The sequence below is a fragment of the Equus quagga genome, chromosome 12 (genome assembly GCF_021613505.1).
Source record: "Equus quagga isolate Etosha38 chromosome 12, UCLA_HA_Equagga_1.0, whole genome shotgun sequence".
Taxonomy (NCBI): Eukaryota; Metazoa; Chordata; class Mammalia; order Perissodactyla; family Equidae; genus Equus; species Equus quagga.
In genome coordinates this window covers 111,248,694-111,269,047 of record NC_060278.1, presented here as the reverse complement: position 1 = coordinate 111,269,047, position 20,354 = coordinate 111,248,694, and the positions used below count along the sequence as shown (strand labels likewise).

The 20,354-nt window shown below is 57.3% G+C and overlaps 1 protein-coding gene across 3 annotated transcripts; it reads left to right on the top strand.

Annotated features, from left to right (window-relative positions):
• The first annotated feature begins 11,412 nt into the window (after nt 1-11,412).
• Nucleotides 11,413-20,348, top strand: EEF1A2 (eukaryotic translation elongation factor 1 alpha 2). Of its 3 annotated transcripts, none has more exons than XM_046678161.1 (8): nt 11,413-11,550; nt 12,913-13,134; nt 14,769-14,948; nt 15,409-15,705; nt 16,825-16,975; nt 18,381-18,637; nt 19,300-19,534; nt 20,173-20,348. In XM_046678161.1, exons 2-8 carry the CDS (start codon nt 12,991-12,993, stop codon nt 20,298-20,300), a joined length of 1,392 nt encoding a protein of 463 aa, XP_046534117.1. In that variant the 5' UTR covers nt 11,413-11,550; nt 12,913-12,990; the 3' UTR covers nt 20,301-20,348. The 3 variants fall into 3 exon arrangements, with proteins under 3 accessions (XP_046534117.1, XP_046534119.1, XP_046534118.1); XM_046678163.1 differs by lacking the exon at nt 11,413-11,550 and adding an exon at nt 11,601-11,725; XM_046678162.1 differs by lacking the exon at nt 11,413-11,550 and adding an exon at nt 11,931-11,954.
• Nucleotides 20,349-20,354: the final 6 nt, after the last annotated feature.

The window sequence follows — 20,354 nt, the reverse complement described above, 5'->3', positions numbered from 1 at the left end:
AGTGTTTTTTCCACATCAATTAAGATGATCATGTGGGCTTTGTTCCTTCATTCTATTAATGCAGTGTATCACATTGATTGATTTTTGTGTGTTAAACCATCTTTACATTTCAGGAATAAATTCCACTTGCTCATGGTGTATAATCCTTCTAATATGCTGCTGAGTTTGGTTTTCTGTATTTTGTCGAGGATTTTTGCATCAATGTTGATAAGGGATATTGGTCTGTAGGTTTTTTTTCTTTTAGTGTCTTTGTTTGGCTTTGGTATCAGGACTATGCTGGCCTCATAGAATGAGTTAGGAATTGTTCCCTCTTCTTCAATTATTTTGGGAAAGTTTGAGAAAGATTGGGAGTAGTTCTTTAAATGTATGGAATAATTCACTGGGGAAGCCATCCCGCCCAGGGCTTTTCATTTTTGGGAGATTTTTAATTACCGATTCAATCTCCTTACTAATTATAGATCTATTCAGATTGTCCTTTTCTTTGTGATTTAGTCTTGGTAGGTTTGTGTTTCTAGGAATTTGTCCATTTCATATAGGTTATCCAATTTGTGGGCATGCAATTTTTCATAGCTGCTCATAGTTCTCTTATAATCCTTTTTATTTCTGTAAAATAGGTAGTAATGTCCCCACTTTCATTTCTGATTTTAGTAATTTGAGTATTTTCTCCTTTTTTTCTTAGTCTCTCTAGGTAAAGATTGGTCAATTTTGCTGCTCTTTTCAAAGAACCAACTTTTGGTTTCATGAATTTTCTCTATTTTTCTGTTCTCTTTACAATCTATTGAGATTTAATTTGTGACCTAACATACGGTCTAGCCTGGAAAATGCCCCATGTGCTCTCGAGAAGAATGCATGTGCTGCTGTCGTTGGGTGGGGTGTCTGTGCGAGTCTGTCAGATCTGGTTGGTTCCATTATTGAGAGCAAGGTATTGATGTCACCAACTATTATTGTAGAACTATTTCTACTTTCAATTCTGTAAATTTTGTTTCTTATTTTTTGATGGTCTGTTATTAGGTACATAATGACTAATGATGTTGAGCATCTTTTCATGTCCCTATTGACCATTTGTATATCTTCTTTGGCTAAATATTTATGCATATCATTTGCCAATTTTTAAACTGGGTTATCTGCCTATTATTATTGAGTTGTATGAATTCTTTATGTATTCTGGATACTAGACTATTATCCAATATGATTTGTAAATATTCTCTCCCATTCTGTAGATTGTGTTTTCACTTTCTTGATAGTATCCTTTTTGATGAAGTCCAATTTACCTATTTTTTCTTTTGTTGCTTGTGTCTTTAATGTCATATCCAAAAATTCATTGCCAAATCCAAGGTCATGAAGATTTATACCTATGTTTTCTTCTAATAGTTTTACAGTTTTATTGGGCCTTGGATCCACTTTGAGTTAATTTTTGTGTATGGCATAAGGCAGGGGTCCGACTTCATTCTCCTGCATCTGGATGTCCAGTTATCACAGCACCATTGGTTGAAGAGATTATTCTTTCCACACACTACCTCATTTTAGCAATTGCTATAAAACTTCAATAATCAAGTCAGGGAAGAGACAGACATATAAATTGATGTATCAAAACAGAGGGTCCATAAATAGGCCCCCACACATGTCCAATTGTGTTTTGAGAAAGTTGCAAAAGCAATTGAATGGGGAAAGTAAAATCTCTTCAACAAATGTTACTGGAAGAATTGAACATCCATACGCCAGAAAAACGAAACCTGGCCCTCACACACTATACAGAAACTAACTCAAAATGGATAATGAATCTAAATGTGAAATGTAAACTATAAACTTTTAGAAGAAAATATAGGAGAAAATCTTTGTGACCTGGGGATAGGCAATATCAAACCATGATCCATATAAGGAAAATATATGGATACATTGGACTTCACCAAAATTAAAAACTTCATACCACGACTGACAGTGTTAAGAGACTAAAAAGACAAATCTCAGACAAGGAGAGAATATTTACAGATCAAATCTCTGACAAAGGACTTGTACCCAGAATACACAAAGAACTCTCAAAGCTCAACACTAAGAAAATAAACAACGCAATTAAAAATCGGGCTGGAGGGCCGGCCCCACAGCCTAGTGGTTAGGTTTGGTGCACTCCACTTCCGTGGCCTGGTTTGGTTCCTGGGTACGGACCTTTACGACTCATCGGCAGCCATGCTGTGGCACGGACCCACATACCAAATAGAAGAAGATTGGCATAGATGTTAGCTCAGGGTGAATCTTCCTCAGCAAAAAATAAAGGGCTAGGGATCTGAATAGACATTTCTCCAAAGAGGACATCCATATGGCTAATGAGCACGTGAAAAGATGTCCAACATCATTAGCTATTAGGGAAATGCAAATCAAAGCCACAGTGAGATACTATTTCACACTCATACAATAACTCTAATGAAAAAGACAGACCAGGGGCCTGCCCAGTGGCCGAGTCGTTAAGTTCGCGCGCTCCACTTTGGCTGCCCAGGGGTTTGCCGATTCGAATCGTGGGCGATGACATGGCGCCACTCATCAGGCTACGCTGAGGAGGCATCCCACATGCCACAACTGGAGGGACCCACAACTAAAAATATACAACGATGTACCGGGAGGCTGTGGGGAGGAAAAGGAAAAATAAAATCTTAAAAAAAAAAAAGACAGACCACTAACAAACGTTGGCGAGGACGTGGAGAAACTGGAACCCTCCTACGCTGCTGTTGGGAATGTAAAACGGTGCAGCTGTTTTGGCAAACAGTCTGGCAGTTCCTTAAAAGGTTAGATACAGTCACCACATGATCCAGCAATTTTACTCCTAGATGTCTACGCAGGATAAATGAAAACATAATCCACACAGAAAACTCCGACATGCATGTTCACAGCAGCATCATTCACAGGAGCTAAAAAGTGGAAACAACCCAAATGTCCATCAACTGATGAATGATAGACGAAATGCGGTATAACTAGACAATGGAGTATTATGTGGCAATAAAAAAGGAATGAAGTGCTGACACATACTACAACATTGACGAACCTTGAAAACACACTAAGCCAGTCACAAATGGTCACAGAGAGTGCGATTCCGTTTATATGAAATGTCCAGAATACGCAAATCCATGGAGACAGAACATAGGTTAGACGTTGCGTAGGGCGAGGTTGGGGGTAGGGAGGAGTGGGAGAGACTATTAAACGGTGTGAGGTTTCTTTCTGGGGTGAAGAAACGCTCCGAAATGAGATTTTGGTGACAGTGGCATAACTCTAAATATACCAAAACCCATTCACTACATCCTTTAAGTGGATGAACTTTATGGGATGTAAATGATATCTCAATGAAGCAGCTGTTTTTTTAGAAAAGGATAAAAGACTTGAGCAAAACTTCACTAAGGATGATGTGCCAGTCAGCGCGTGGAGGGCCTGCATTATCCTCAGCCATTAAATGTCGTTACACACCCATTCATACACGGAGGTCAGTGTGGAAGTTTCTTACGAAGTTAGACACACAGCCACCATACGACCCGGCAACGCCGCTCCTGGGCATCTTATGTTCACACAAACACTTGTACACAAATGTCTGTGGCAGCTTTATTCAGACTTACCCAAACTGGAAACAACCCAAATGTCGTTGAGTGGGTCAATGAATAGATACACAAACTGTGGTCCATGCACACGTGGAAGATTATTCATCGATAAAACGGAGTGAACCATTGATACATGCAACTACCTGGATGAACTGCAGAGGCGTTATGCTGAGTGAAAGCAGCCAGACCCAAAAAGTGACATACTGTACGCCTGCATTTACACAGCATTCTCAAGAAGACGTAGTGATGGAGAACAGACCGGCGGGTGCCAGGTGAGAGGACGGTCTGAGTATAAAGGGAGAGCCGAAGGGGGCTGTTAGGGTGACAGAACATTCTGTGTCCTGAGTGATGTGCCTACAGGAATCTATACGTGTGTTAACATTCATAGAACTGCACACCTTCCAAAAAGTCAATTTTCTGTGTGATAATTCAGAAAACAAAAATAGGTAGATAAGTAATTTAAAAAGCGCAACCATCACAGTGAAGATTGATTTAGGTAAGAATCACCAATGCGTGCTGACGTGAGGGAGGGGTTCCCATGAGGAACAGGATATTTACAGAATCCAAAGTACATCCTCATTAGCTACTTAATAATCACAAAGGAGGAAGCAGTAACTTCACTGTAGAGAAAGTTGTGGACACCTTCACGGGTGGTCAAGGATAACATCACCACTAATGGATAAACTGACACCTGGCACCTGCCTGTCTGATGTATCAGGAAGGATACACACTGCTCTGGTGGTATCTCTGCCAGAAAAATAAACTGTGAACCGATTCATGCAGAAACATCAGAAAAGCCCAAATAGAGGGACATCCTACAAAACAACTGGCCTGCACTCTTAAAAAATGTCAGTGTCATAAAAGACACAAGTGGCTGAGGAACTGTTTCAGATTAAGGAGACTAAGAGGCTTGATGAGTGAAACCGACATGTGACCCTGGATTGGGAAACAATAGAGCTGCGAAAGTCTGGTTGGGACAGCTGACGCGCTCAGAACAGGGACTGTAGGCAGAAGTACTGTGCCCACTGGAATTATACACTGAAGCAGTAAGGAGTAAAGGCAATGATTTATGCAACCTTTTCTCAAACAGTTCAGAACAAAGAATATAACCAGACACACGCAGAGAAAGAGGATGGGGAAGGCAAGGGAGCAAAGAGGAAGAAGCGGCGCGTGTGGACGGAGGGCACGAGGCAGTGTCCTTGGTACGACTCCAGCAACTTTTCTGTAAGTTTAAATTCCTTCAGATAACCGTGGAGAAGCGGCAAATAGCAGGCCATCCCTGTTCCATAAAGAGCGCTGGCACTGGACCCAAGACGGCAGCAGCCGCTCCAGTGGGGAGAGGGTAAGGTGGACGGGGAGGGAGCTCTGGTGGGCCCACGCATGCCAGCCCCGGGGGACAGTCTTCTGGCTGCGCTGCTGCAGCAGAGCATGGTGTGCAGGTGAGCCCAGCAGCTGGGGGTGGAGTCCTGGGGAGCTGAAGGGTGGGGAGCTGCTCAGGGGCCTGGAAGTTCATATGGGGTCCCCTCAGTCTGTGGCTGAGGGTCAGGGGAGGCCACTGGAGGCTTACCAGACAGCAGCCACTGTGGGCTGTGCACTAGTTGTCTATGGCTGCATAACGAATTGCCACAAATTTAGTGGCCTTAAAAACATACAGGGTCAGGGGTCCAGGTGCGGGTTTCAAAAGCATGCAAACAAGGTGTCAGTGTTTCTTCTGAGGCTTGGGGTCCTCTTCTAAGGTCATGTGGCTGTTGGCTGATCTGTTTCCTTGTGGCTATAGGACAGAGGTCCCTGCTTTCTTGGTGGACAGCCAGGGGCCACCCTCAGCTCTCAAAGGCTGCCTGCAGCCTGACACGTGACCCCTCACAGGCCTTCTCACAACCTGGTGGCTTACTTCTTCAAGGCCAGGAGGGAGTCTCTTGTTCCAGTCTGCCAACGTAGGCCAGTCAGGGGAGTGATGGCTCACCACCTTGGCCATAGTCTGTTGGCTAGATGCAAGCCACAGGTCCCTTCTGCACTCAGGGGAAGAGGTCATGCAAGGGCAGGACTCCTTGGGGGTTGCCATGCATTGAGATGGGAACAAAAATGCTGCAAGACAAGCTGTGCTGGGCAGCACTGGCATGTGGGCCTGGCCAGAGGGGAGAGACCTTCTTACTTACTTTTTAGGAGAAAAGGCTACAACTTACTCCAGGCCCATCTAAGAAAAGATAAAGATGAGCCTCACAAGGAGCCGTAGGGGAACCAGGTTGAAGCTGAACCTTACCAAGCTGAGGGGCTTTGGAAACACCGGGCGTTCCACAGATCGACACCAACAAAGCGTGAAAACAAGCCTACACAGGTCCAGTGATCGAATGGCTGCTAAAAGAAGAGCCAACAGTCTTCAGAGGAAGACAACAGAATCCAGAGTCTTTACAGAATGTGCAGTATTCAGCCAAAAATCATTAGACCTGCAAAGAAATAGGAAAATATCCTCAGAGTCAAGGGGGAAAGTCAGTTATCAATTAATTTCCTCTCAGCTGTAAATTCACACTTCATTGCCTGCCCTGCAAAGATGGATCTGCTCGTTCTAACGGAGAAATGCTTAAAGTAATTTTGTTCATCATCACAGAGCAGGTATTGAAGGCTGAATTTAGAGGCAAGAGGCGGTAAGCAAGTGACCGGCATGGTGCACAGACCCCATGGCTTGAAGCTCTACCCCTGAGGGTGGAAGCCAAGTAGAAACACTCGCACAAGTGACACGCACAGGAGGCTCCCAGCAGCGTTATCTGTAGCAGCTCAAGACTGGAAGTGGCATGCTGCACCGCAGGGAAGACAGACAACGGACGCCCAGTGCAGCAGCATGGATGAACGGCGCAGACACAATGGCAAGTGAAAGAAGCCAGAGCAAAGAGCACAAGCCATGTCTACCATTTGCACAAAGACTAAAAGCAGGCAAAGTGACCTTGGGTGTGAGAAGTTAGGGCAGCAGTCCCCTCGGGGCAGGAGGGGGTGCTCTGTTTCTTGATCTGGGTGCTCAAGCACATTTGTAATTTGTGCACTTTTCCCTCAGTACCTTCAAGGACAAGGCTGAGCACTGTCCTCTCAGTCCCCGGTCCTTCCCCAGCCGAGGTCCAGGCTCCTGTCTTGCAGGTGTGGGGAGAGTCTCTCCTGGGGCAGGGGAGGCTCCGGGTCTCTGCCACCCATGGGGAGAATGGTGCTGCCCACAGCCTCCCGTGTCAGCTCATCCCACAGATGCCCACGAGGGCTCCGGCTGTTGAGGCAGGTTATTCCCAACAGCCCAGCTGAGGGAAGCTCTATTCAAAGAGGTGAAAGCAGGGGCTCCGAGTTGCTAAAGAGCTTCAGGTTCCCCAGGGCAATTCCAGCCTGGAGATGCCCCCACTGGGTGTGGGGGGGCTGGGGGAGCACTGTGGCCTCTCCCGCTGCCACTGGAGGCCAGGATCTCGGGAGGGCAGCTCTGCTTTCGGTGAGCCCCCAGGGGAACCTGGATCCAGCTGCAGAAAGAAGAGCAACCCATGACGCAGCAAATGCCCACCTGGCCTCTCTTTCCACCCGGCCTGGAGACGACTGACTTGAGCCGGCAGTGGGGCCTGCAGACCCTCCCGGGGTTTTTCCTCTGTCGCTGGGCGGGATTGCAGTGGCTGCCCCTTCTTGGCCCCTAGCCGCTGACGGCTCCCCTGGGCTCTCTGGTTGGCCTTCCAGCCTGCAATGGGCCAAACGGATGGCGGGGTGGGGCCTTGGCCACTCCCTCCTCTTGGCGTCAGGCTGGAGCCCCCGATTGTGTGCGGCCCAGAGCTCAAAGCCCCAGACCCCCTCCCCCGCTACCGCAGCAGGGAAAGCGCTGCCGGCGGCTCTCTGCTCCCCGGAAGCCGTGGGCGCTGGGCTTGCGCGAGGCCGGGGCCAGCTCCGGCGTTGGCAGCCGGCTGCCCTTCGGAACGCAGGTGCCACCTACCGCGCCGCTGGGAGCGAGGGCCTTGAGGGAGGAGCCCGCGGGGCTGCCTGCGCCCTCGCCATGGCAACGGGCCGCGCCGCTGCGGCACCGCGACAGCTCCCGCGGCCGCCCCTCCCCCTCGCTGCGGGCTGTGTCCCCTCCGCGCCGTCCCCCGAGCCCCGCCTTCCCAGGCTGACTCAGGTCGGCCTCATACCGTCCCAGACACGCGGGGTTTGGTGGGGTGGCGTGTTTGGGGGCCTGGAGTGTCCGGTCACCCCAGCTCCCCATGTCACTTGGGCCCGGCACCGAGCACAGGGCTGGCCGGCTCGTGGGGCCCTGGGCTGGCCTTGGGGTCTAGCTGATGTGCATGTGGCCCGACCCCCCACCCCTCGTCTCAGCCAACCTCCCATCTGGACCTGAGCCCAGGCCCCATCCGCACCCCCCATCCCCCAGCACCATGACAACTGCTGGGCCTGGCCCCACCCAGGACCCCAGCCCCTCTGGGCCCGCTTCTCTGATTTAGGGCCTATGACCTTGCTTTTCCGGAGAAGCTCCATAGGTAAGAGCTCCTATTCGCCATGGAGACTGATTAATTTGCAGCCTTCTGGGCAGCTCAGTGCCCTGGGTGCCCGGCTCAGAGAGCTGGGGGAGGGGAACTTGTCCCCGAGGCCATCCAGAGTCCTGCTGCCCAGATTGTCTGGGAGACGAGATGCAACTGCCGCAGACGTGAGGGTGCGCACCAGTGCCCTGGGGTCAGAGGGCAGCCTGTGGTCATTCTGAGACACCCAATGCCGAGGGTGCCCCGGGCCCTGGTGCCCACTCTGCCCTGAAGCTGCCATCTCCATGGTCATCTGGGTTGCCAGCCCCCTACCCCCACCCCCACTCCCCTGCTCGGGAGGGGGCCCCCCAGAGGAAGGCACACACACAGGTGGTTAGTTACGCATTCACAGGTTATTATTAACTGGCAGTGACATCACCGGCAGCCAATGGGAAACGGGTTTATTTCCAGGGCTGACAGCTTGATAATGGTTAATTTTAGCTGGATCTTCTTTCTCCAGGCTCGTGAAACCCCAGCCAGCCAAAGAGGGGGCTGCCGGTGTCTTCCCGAACAGCTCCAACAGCTCCTGGCTGGGCTGGGTGGTGGGGGGTGGGGCGCTACGAGGGGGCTGGGGGGACGTGTTCTCCTTCCTCCTGCCCAGCTCCCCACCTGGTTGGCTGGTGACCCTTCCTTGTTTGTCCTGCCCCCATGGCCTTGGCTGCAACATGGGCCATTGTGGCCAGTGGCTCAGATGTGGGAGAAGGGAGCCTTGGGGGGGCAAGCCTGACCTGGGGGGAAGGGCGGGGAGCACAAGTGGGACCTGGGCAGGCTTCCATCCAGAAGTCACACTGCCCTGGCTCAGCCCTTCCAAGCGGACTGCGAGCTCTGCCCTCCTTACTTGGTGACCTTGGGCACTGTGCTCTGCCTCTCTGTGCCCAGTAGGCTCTTGGTCCATGGGTCCTCGGGTTACCTGGTAGCCCTGCCTGGCACATGGTAAACTCGCAAGACTAGGCGACTGTGGCTGTTCAGTACGTCGCATGGCATTAGTATTGGTTAGCATTTCCTAGTCATTCAGTGATATTCTGTGGTTAGTGGTTATCCCGTAACATTCAGTGCTTATCAAGGACTAACCAGTGGTCAGTGGTCGTTAAGCACCATTCAGTAGTTAGCAGTAGTCCAGCAGTTGCCTGGCCCTCTGCAGGGGGTAGCCGCTGTGGCAGTCCCATGCTGCTGCTCAGCGAGACACCTCTCCAGATGGCCGCGTCCCGGGCTCCAGGGCCTCGGCGCAGCTCGGCCGTGAGGTAACAGAGCGCATCCTGGGGACATGGGGCTCTTTGGAGAAACCAGCTGAGACCCTCCCAGGGTCGGTGTGCAGGCCACCTTCCACCAGCAGTGGCTGCGGCTCTGGGCAGCAGGCCTCCCAGCACGGCCGGCCCCTGGTGCAGGCACCTCACCGTGATCTGGTTCCAGGCAGCTGACAGCTGTGGGGGAGCCAGGAGCGGAGGGTGAGGCTCAGACCTGTGCGGTGTGTCTGACAAACACCCTCTGAGGCTGCACGCAGCCCAGGGTCCTGGGCGCTCGTGGTTCCTTGGGGGACGTTGGGGTGGGCATCCCCAGGGACCCTAGCCTCCTGCCCTTTGGTCTCGCCCATCCCAGCCTTGGCCAGTCACAGCGTCTCCCAAATCCCACCTAACCTTCAGGCAGGACAGGACGCATTAAATATAGAGACCAGCTGGGCAGGGGTGGGGTGAGTCTTGCTTTCTCGCCAGGCGGTTATTTTTAATTCCTGGCTCCTGTTTGACGGTATCAGCAGCACTCCAAAGTGCCAGGTCATCCTCGAGCCCCTCCCTGCCCGGGACGGCTCTGAGTCCCTTGGTCTGTGGTTGCCAACCTTGGTCCTGGGGCAGACACAGGGAGGGCTCGTTCCCTCCCTGAGACCCTCCTCATGGGCTGGGGAGACCTGCTTGGCCCCAAACACTGCCCTGGGCCCCCCTCTACTCCTGCCCCGCTGGGGGTCCCATCTCTGGGGGCCTCCATCGGGCGTCACCCCAGCAGGAGGTGCTGCATGCTGGCTTCCTCTCTCACCCACTCAACACAGGTTTCTTGAGACCCTGCCCACCTTCTCCTGGACCCTGGTCACAAAGATGAATAAGACCCACATGTCCTTGGGATCCAAGCCAGATGGGGAGACGGCCATGGGGAATTGTGATAACGGGTGAACTGACAAGGTCAGAGGTCCCAGGGCCTCACACAACACACCGCTGCTCCATTCCCCTCCTTAAAACCCAGTTTAGTCATTACCCTGGTCTGCCCGGGACCCTCAGGGACCCCCACTTCCTGCAGAGCAGGGCTGTCTGTGGCTCCACCCTCTGACCCCACCAGGCCCAGGATGAGGGGAGGCCCCAGGGCCACAGACTGGAACTGTGCCTGGGAGCTGACCTGGGGCAAATTCTGCTTGCCTGGGAATCCGTGCCCATAGTGTACCTAGGGCCACCCTCGGTATCCAGGCATTCTGGGGACACACTTCAGCTGTTCCCCACACGAGAGGGGCTCAGGGTGGAAAACAGCCCTTTGTAGGGGCCTCAGAGGGAGGATGATCTGGGTGGATCTGCTGGCAGAGCCTCGGGCCATTTGGCCAAGCTGAGGGGACCCTGGAGGCACCCTTCTCTGGCCACACCATGGGCCAGGTGAGGAGAAGCCTGGTTTTGGGGGCCTGCCGGGGTGAGCCCATGTGGCAGGCACCTGGGGGCCAGGGCCTTGAAGCAAGCAGATTCTGGGGTCCTACCGGGAGGGCTGCACCCCTTGAGCCACATCAAGGAGACCCACAGAGCAGAGCTGCGTTTGTTCACAGGGCACCAGCCACACGCAGGGCCAGGCCCGGCTCTGGGAGATGCCGGCTAGGACGGCCGTGTGGGCCTGACCCACACCCCCTCTGCCTCACTTGCCCATTTCCCGGCCCTGCAGACTGGCCCCGTCCCCGGGGACCTGCTTTTATGTTTGGAGTGTCTTTCCGTCCTCTCTCCACCCCTGTTCTCTCCGAGTGTGCCTGGGCCTGGCCTCTCAGTCTCTGCTTTAGCTGTGCTCCGTCTCTCCTGAGTTTCTCTCCTGGTGCCTTTCTCCATCTCTGCCCCTCCCTCCTTCCGGCCTCCTTCTCCAGGCCCCCAGCCCTCCGCCCCCCGCCCCCCGCCCCCCGCCCGCCTCCGCCTGTTTTTCTGTCTCTGCCTGCGCTCCCTTCGGGTGCGTCTAGTCTCCGCGCCTTTGTAGCTCCCTCCCTCGCCGCATCCTCCTCTCGCGTCCCCGTCGCGCCCGCGCGCGTCCGCGGGTCGCCGTCCCCGTCTCCCTGCCTCCCTCGCATCCCCGCCCCCGGCCCCGCCCGCCGGTACCGCAATGCCGTACTGCAGGGGCGCAGTGCATTGCGCTCGCTCCGTCAATAGGTGGACCCCCTCCTGGAGAGATAAAACCGGCGGCGCCGGCGCCACCAGTCCCTCTGGCTGAGACCTCGGCTCTGGGTAAGGACGCTCGGCCTCTGGGTCCCCGCCGCTGCCTCTAGCTTTCCGCAGAGGGTTCCTTCCCCGGGGACAGATCCTGGAGGCAGAGAGGCACCCGGGCCCGGCGCCCAGGGAGGCTGCACTGCTCGCCGCGGGGATCAGCCGCCCACGCCTTGCGCCCGGACCTGGCACCGGGGTCGGTCCCTGCGGGCGGCAGGGGTGGGGTGGGGGCACCGCGGTGGCCCTTGTTTACACAGCAGCGGCGGCAGCGGGGCCGGTCTCCTGAGCGGCGGCGATCGCCCTGCAGCGGTGACCTTGGGACCGCCCGGAGCTCTGCGGGGTTGGGGCAGGGTCGTCAGTACTGGTGGCTGGTGGGTTGCAGCCACTGGGGGTGCCCGGGAGACGGAGCCGGGGACAGGGAGTCGGTGAGATCTGGGGGGCCCTCGCCACCCCGCCCCCACCCAGAGTGGGTCCAGCGGTGTCCACCTGGTGTTCGCACCCTAGGGTGCGACGCTGGTGCCCACTTTCCCTCCCCCAGCCACCTGTCCCCTCCCGTGCTGCCTTGGTTTCGCCAGGGACCTCCAGGATGGGGCAGGGGCTGTGAATCTGGGCCCTGACCAGAGGGAAGGGGGAGGGGTGCCCCCTGTCCCCACCAGGCTGAGAGCATCCCTGTCTGGGACCTGCTGAGCTCGGCTGCTGGGGCCAGATTCTCTCTCCTCTGGACAGAGCAGAGACCCCCATCTCTCTGCCCTACTGTCTGCCCCCTGCCCAGATCTGGGGAGGACCTGAGCTATTCTGGGTCCCTGATCCCAGCACTGCATTGCCCTGTCGGAGCTCTGGCCCAGCCTGTCTCCCCAGTGCCAGCCTGCCAGGCAGGGATGAGAGGAAGATGGCGCCCTCGCTGCTTGAGGAGGGGAATGGGGAGCACTGACCGTCTCTCCACCATGGCAGCTCTGTGGGTGGGGGTGGGGTAGGGTGCAGCGTCCTGGCCCAGGACTCCGGGTCGGGGAGCATCGGGGACAGAGCAATGGAGAGCTGGGCAGGGTGAGTCATCACCAGGCTCCTGACTGGTCATGGGGCTCCCCCAGCCTCATGCTTCTCGGTCTTTCCAGATGGGGGTTAATCTTCTTCCCTGGAGGGGGCTCTGGGGGCATGACTTCCAGACGTTTATGGCAGATTGGGCTGTTTGGGCTTGCCACCTGTCTCGGCTGGCTCGGGCACAGGCTGGGGGGCTCTTCCCTCCCCACCAAGAGTGGGGACTTGCCCCCAGCCATGGGGCCCGCGTCTGCGGGCAGGCATGTGCTCTCGACCCCGGCAGGGAGTGTCTCTGCTGGGCTTCCCTCTGAGGCTCTCTGTTACCTGTCCGCCTGCCCCGACCCACAGAATCACTGCTCAGCATCCCCCTCGTCCTGAGCCAGAGCACCCCAGGCCGTGCCAGCCCCTCCCCGCAGCCCGGGCAGAATGGGCAAGGAGAAGACCCACATCAACATCGTGGTCATTGGCCACGTGGACTCCGGCAAATCCACCACAACAGGCCACCTCATCTACAAATGTGGGGGCATCGACAAGAGGACCATTGAGAAGTTTGAGAAGGAGGCAGCCGAGGTGAGCCCTGGGGGGGCTCACACCTTTGCCTCCACCGTGAGGACGGTTTCCCATGTGGTGGCTGGGCTGGCACTTCTCCAGCTCTGGGGCATGTGGCTCAGGGCAAGAGGGGCGTGGGCCCTAGGGGGCCCTTCCTGAGGGACAGGTGTCTCCGAGGGTCCCGATGGGAGTGGTGTGGTGGGGAGCGTCCTCTCTCTGCAGATGTGCTTGGTGGGTGGTGGTGGGATGGCCTGCTGGATTTGCCCCAGGGTGGGAGAGTGGCCTGGAGGCAGCATTTCTGCTGCACAGGTGCACAGCAGGCTCAGGGACTCTGCCACATTGGACTTGAGAGCCCTGCAGCCTGTCTTTGCGCCCCCAGGGTCGGGTTCCTGTGTTCCTAGGACTGATGTCTGGGGCTGGAGGTGGCGCTGCCCTCACTTGTCCCAGGGCTGGGCCAGGACTCAGGGCGGCTATTAATAGCGGACTGATGGGCATGGGGCCTTCAGCTGTACTTTCTCGTGCCGGGCTGGAGAGGGCTGCTTGTCCAGGGTGGTACCCTTCGGGGGTTCCTGGTTGCCTGGTGCGGATGAGAGGGGCCAGGTGGGCTGACCTCCCCTGACTGAGACCCTTGGTGATAAGTGGCTGTGGAGTGGGGGTCTGCTCTCTGCGACCTCTGCCTCCACCTGAGGACAGAGGGGCTGTGGCCAGGGCCCGGGAGGAGCCCGTTGCTGGCCTGGGCTGAACCCTGCTCAGGGAGAAAGGGGGAAGGTGGGGTGCTCTGAGCTACCTCCTCTGCGCCGGGGCCCCAAAGCTGCGTCATCCCTCCCTGTGGGGCGGGAGGAGGGGGGCTGAGGGTGTTTGCACAGTGTCTGTTTTGGGTCTAGCTGGGTCCTGTCTGGGTCCTGTCTGGGTGGCCCCTCCTGGAGGGCAGAGCCCCATCTGTGCACGGCCCTGGCGGGGAGTTTTGCCCGGCTGGGCAGCCATAATGGCAGCCCTGGCCCCAGGTAGGGGGTCTCGCGGGGCGCTGGGCACAGGTGTTTGCAGAGAGCAGCTGCTCCGGCTCAGGTGGGGCGAGGTAGGGGGGAGGGGCTGAGAGCTGCTTGGCAGCCTTGGCGGCTGTAGAAAGAGCTGGAAGGCCAGGCCCTTCCTTGCAACCTCATCCTCTTTCTTTTTCCCTTAAAAATAAAATCACAGAGGGTTTTTTTGTTCTGACAGCCTGAACCCCAGTGGCTGAAGCAGGGATGGGGGCGCCCCGGCTTCAGATAAAGGGGAGCCATCAGCCAGGGGAGGGGTTTAAAGCTTCTGGCGCTTCGTTGTAAGACCCGCTCCCAGGCCCTTGCGCCACCTGCTGGTGGACGCACAGTGGCACCCACTTAGGCGGTGAGAGGCTGGACCTGGGGAGACAGGATGGCAGGGCTGGGCAGGGCAGGGTGGAGGTCTGGATGTCCCTCAGGGGTCCTTGCGTCCGGCTCCTTCATTCCAGAGATGGGCCCAGAGTCACAGGGTCCCAGCTGGGAGCAAGGGGGCCTGGGGCCCTCTCCTGCCTTGCGCCTGGGCCTCTCTACTGTGACCTGCGGCTCCCACAGCCCAGGGGCACCCGCTGGCCAGGCTGGCTGAGTCCCGGTCTTGTCCTGAGCTGTGCCCCACCCTTCCAGATGGGAAAGGGCTCCTTCAAGTATGCCTGGGTGCTGGACAAACTGAAGGCGGAGCGGGAGCGTGGCATCACCATTGACATCTCCCTCTGGAAGTTCGAGACCACCAAGTACTATATCACCATCATTGATGCCCCTGGCCACCGCGACTTCATCAAGAACATGATCACCGGCACCTCCCAGGTGAGTGGGCCCGCAGGGCACCCAGTCAGGGCCACTGGACCCGGAGCCATCGCAGGGTAGCTGGTCTCCTTTGCTTCCTCGCCAGGGCAGGAGGTCCTCACCTTTGTCACCATTTGCCCCACCTGGAGCAGAGCCCCCAAATTACTGACTAAGTGCCTGACATCTCAGCCAGGTGGGGGTGCCTGTAAGGACAGCCAACACTGTCAGGGCCACCTTCGCAGACAGACAGACACAGAGGCCAGGATGGGGCACCAAGGTGTGGGCAGAAATACAGACAGACAGACTCAGACAATCAGACTTTGCCAGGCATTGACACAGACAGATGGATGAGCTCCCGCAGCAGCCTCTAAGGTCCAGCCCTCCAGGTCCCATCCCCGGATGACTGCTCAGGCCCCTGTCTGCTGCCTGGAGCGGGGGCGAGGCGGGGTCTGGGGCTCACTGTGCCACACGTCCCGGGCAGGCGGACTGTGCGGTGCTGATTGTGGCGGCGGGAGTGGGCGAGTTCGAGGCGGGCATCTCCAAGAACGGGCAGACGCGGGAGCACGCGCTGCTGGCCTACACGCTGGGCGTGAAGCAGCTCATCGTGGGGGTCAACAAGATGGACTCCACGGAGCCTGCCTACAGTGAGAAGCGCTACGACGAGATTGTCAAGGAGGTCAGCGCCTACATCAAGAAGATCGGCTACAACCCCGCCACCGTGCCCTTCGTGCCCATCTCAGGCTGGCACGGTGACAACATGCTGGAGCCCTCACCCAATGTGAGTGCTGCGACGGGCGGGCATGGCAGGTGGACCCCTCCCTGGGCCCCAGGCACTGGATCTCTGGTCAGGCAGGGTCAAGGCGGGCTCCCCTCGGCCCTGCTGGGCTCCTTTGACCTATATGAGCATGGGTACTAGCCTGGCGGGGAGCCCCAGCCTCCTCGGGGCCGCCCCTCAGCTTGGCCTCCCCACGAGAGGCCGGCACGGCCTCTGAGGCCCCTTCTCTGGCAGGGACACTCACCACAGGTGGACGGTGCAGGGGCAGTGGTCCCTGGGGCCCAGGCCCATGTGACCCAACTCTGGGGGTTCTGCTGCGGTTAGTTTTTGTCTCCTGCAGGAGCCTCCCGGGGACCCTGAGCGGGTGGGGCTCTGGGAAGGGCCAAGGGCTGGTTCTTGCTGCTCCGTTGGGAAGCTTGTGGCTCTGGTGACCTGCGTCCCAGGGACTCTGACTCGGCAGGGGGTGATGAGTGGAGCCTGAATTTTTGGACCCCTGTTGATCTGGGCTGTCCGGAGGACACGGTCCCTGGGAGTGGACCTGGGCACAGTGCTGCTAGCCCCTTCCCTTCTCCTTGTCTGTGGCCGGCACAGTGGGCTTCTGGGGCCAAGACTGGACTCTGTGTGCCTCTGGCCGGGCCATCGGCTGGACTCTGTCCCCTCCTGCTCTGATGCTTGTCCTGCCCAGGGATCTGAGGCCCGGGGCCCGGGGCTGCGGGGAGGAGGGCTGGGCTGGACTCTACACGGGATGTTGGTTCCGAAGCATCAGGATCACCCTCCGTCTGAGCCCCAGCCCGAGCCCCTGGCCCGAGCAGTCTGGGCTGCAGCGGGGCTCTGCATCTTTGTGCCTGCCTTCCTTCCCCAGGGTCTCTGTGATGTTGGGAGTGTGGACTGTAGGGGGGGGGGCACTTCAGCTTTTCAATGGGCATGAAGCGACTTAGTGTGAACAGTCAGACATTAGGCAGTGGAGGGGGTGGGTCTGTGCTCCCCTGCCCCCCAGACCCTCCTCAGGTCAGATGCCTTCACCAGGATTCCTGGAGAGTCCTGGGGAGGCCGTGGGGCTGTTGGGCAGGGTAGGGTGGGCGCTGTGGTCTCTATGATTGGTGCTTTCTTCCTCCTGTCCAGATGCCGTGGTTCAAGGGCTGGAAAGTGGAGCGTAAGGAAGGGAACGCCAGCGGTGTGTCCCTGCTGGAGGCCCTGGACACAATCCTGCCCCCCACACGTCCCACGGACAAGCCCCTGCGTCTGCCATTGCAGGACGTGTACAAGATTGGTGGTGAGTGAGGGTTCAGTGGTCTACGCTCGCAGCTCCACTGTAGGCACCTGTCCCAGCCCACCTTGGCCACCTCTGCCCCTCAGACCTCTCTCCTGAGACCAGGGTCCTCAACAGGGAGCTCCCGAGGCCAGGTTATTTCTGGGGGACCATCCAGCTATCTGCCCATCCCCCATCCATCCCCCATCCATCTACCCACCCATCCATCCACCATTAATCCATCCATCCACCATTAATCCATCCATCCATCCATCTGTTTATCTGTTCATCTATCCATCCATCCATCCATCCATTTACCCATCTATTCTCCCAACCACCCATCTATCCATCCATCCACCCCCATCTGTCCACCCATCCGTCTATCTCTCCATCCACACATCCATCTACCCCCACCCATCCATTTATTCATCATCTATCATCTACCTATCCATCATCCATCTACCATCCATCCATCGTCTGTCTGCCCATCCATTCATCCATCTATCCACCCATCCACCCTTACACATCCACCCATCTGTCCAGCGTTTGCTAGGGTCTTCCCTCAAGTAAGTGTTCAGCCCTATGCCAGGAGCTGGTGGCACAGGATGATGGCACAGGGATGACTCACATATCCCGTGGTCCCCCAGAGATCCCAGTCTTGTGGGAGACATGATGCACTCCAGAGATGAGAAATGCTGTCATGAGATGATATAGAAACCATAAGCAAGTGTGAGACCCATGAGGGGGCTGTGGCCAGAGATGTTGGGGGTCTGTGTGCAGGGCAGGGGATGCCATGTTCACCCAGCATAGAGAACAGCTGTCACCATCAGTCTCCATCATACCATAATGTCACACGAGCCTCCATTACAGCCGGGGAGATGGGGATGGAGTCACCCTCCCCCACGCCCTGGGGGGGACCCGACGCCCATTGAGCAGCCCATTGCCACACATGTAAGCAGATCCATGAGAAGTGCTGGGTGCCAGTGGCCCTTCGGGGATAGCCCCCAAGACCTGCAGCATCAAAGATAGGCTGGGCAATCCCTGGCGGGCTGGTCCTTGACCCACTGATGCTTCTGCCTCACAAGAAGGGGCCTCAGAGAGGAGAAGGGTCCCCACAGTGCCTCCTCCGGGGACAGCCACCAGCTGGGGCAGGGATGGGGTCCAGGTCCAGATGGCCCTCTCCTTCCCATCTCCCCTCCCTCTGCCCCCCGTGTTCCTTGTATTCCTGGGAACTCTCTGTTGTTCAGTTCCTTCTTTTCCTGACGGGGTCTGGGGAGCTCCACTTCTGTCTGAACCGCTTAGTGTGCCCTGCCTGGGCTCGTCCCTTCCCCTCACCACTTCTACGCCCCCATGCCCCCTGCCTGCCAGAGACTACCGGGGTACCCCCGGCCCCCGTCTGCGCCTCATAGCCTCCTTCCTCTTGGTCCAGGCATTGGCACCGTGCCTGTGGGCCGAGTGGAGACGGGCATCCTTCGGCCGGGCATGGTGGTGACCTTTGCACCCGTGAACATCACTACGGAGGTGAAGTCAGTGGAGATGCACCACGAGGCGCTGAGTGAGGCCCTGCCTGGTGACAACGTTGGCTTCAATGTGAAGAACGTGTCTGTCAAGGACATCCGCCGGGGCAATGTGTGCGGGGACAGCAAGTCCGACCCGCCCCAGGAGGCTGCCCAGTTCACCTCCCAGGTGGGCAGTCAACTCCTGCCAGGGTGGTAACGGGGCTGTCCGCTGTCCTCAGCCAAGTGGCTGCCCAGCCCCAGCTGAGCACTTGACACCCCGCAGTCTGGTGCTGGGGCGAACTCACACCCCTGCTTTACAGATGAGGCCAGTGGGGCCTGGGGGGCAGGAAGAGCAGATGCTGGGATGGGCCCAGGCCCTGTCGCTCCAGCCTCATCGAGGGCCCACGTGGGTCCTGAAAAGGCTTTTATTAGTTTATTGCCGGAGCCATCTCTGTAAACTTTCCTTCTCTACAAGTTCACGGCACCCTCTCTATTCATCTCTTCACGTGACAGCACTTTAACAATTGGCTTTAATGAGATAACCTGAAAGGTGACAGTTGAGGTCCGGTGTTGTCATCCACCTGCCTCAGCTCTGTTCAGGGTTGGCAGGTGAGCTCTGCCCGCTGGCCCTTTCAGACAATGCACTTGTTAGCTGTTTCTCTCTCGTGGTTGCCAAGTGCCTCATGAGGACCTGGGGGTCCATGTCTGGAGGGGGTGGTTCCCCTAGCCTGACCTTCCTCCATGGTCAGCACCCTGGGACCCGGCAGGTGAGCCCTGTGGCCGGAGCCTCCCCCAGCTCTGGTGCCCACTCAGGGCATGCCTGACAGCATCATGCAACTCTGCCCGCAGGTCATCATTCTGAACCACCCCGGGCAGATCAGCGCCGGCTACTCCCCGGTCATTGACTGCCATACAGCCCACATCGCCTGCAAGTTCGCCGAGCTGAAGGAGAAGATTGACCGGCGCTCCGGCAAGAAGCTGGAGGACAACCCCAAATCGCTGAAGTCTGGCGATGCGGCCATCGTGGAGATGGTCCCAGGGAAGCCCATGTGTGTGGAGAGCTTCTCCCAGTACCCGCCTCTCGGTGAGTGGGCGGCTGAGGGAGGGGCAGCCCCTGGGTGGCTGCCATCCAGGCTGCAGGCAGAGGACACTGCCGGGGGGTGGGGGTGGTGGGGGTGGGAGAGCGTGTGGTCCTTTGCTGCACTTGGAGCTTAGCAGGAGACCCCTGGCCTCTGTCTCATGGAGCACAAGTGGCCCTGGTGTCCCCCTCTGCAGATGAAGGCCCCTAAGTGACTCGCCCAAGGTCCATAGCTAGTCTAGTGGCAGAATTAGGACTGACGGCCCGACCCCAGCTGGCCTGCCCCACAGATACCCACGGGATAACCCACAGACCTCTATCAGGGAGCTGCCTTATGCAGGGGTGCCAGCCGTCTGATAACAGCTAAAGGGCTACTCTACCAGGCCTGCTCTAAGGGCATTTCGCGTGCCATTCACTTCTCACAACAACGCCTTGGGCGAGGCCTATGTGCCAGTCATTCCTAGTGTCTCTCAATCCTCAAGCTGTGGCCCCACCGCCCCACCCAGAAACATGGCTAGCGGGCCCAAGGCTGGGGAGGTTGCTGCGAGCCCGAGTGCGCCTGCGCGCCGCATCCACCGCCCGGCGGGCGGGACCGGGGGCGGGCCTGGGAGCCCCCGCCCGCGCCTCACTCCGCCTCCCCTCAGGCCGCTTCGCCGTGCGCGACATGCGGCAGACGGTGGCCGTGGGCGTCATCAAGAACGTGGAGAAGAAGAGCGGCGGCGCCGGCAAGGTCACCAAGTCTGCGCAGAAGGCGCAGAAAGCGGGCAAGTGAAGCGCGGGCGCCCGCGGCGCGACCCTCCCCGGCGGCGCCGCGCCCCGCCCCCGG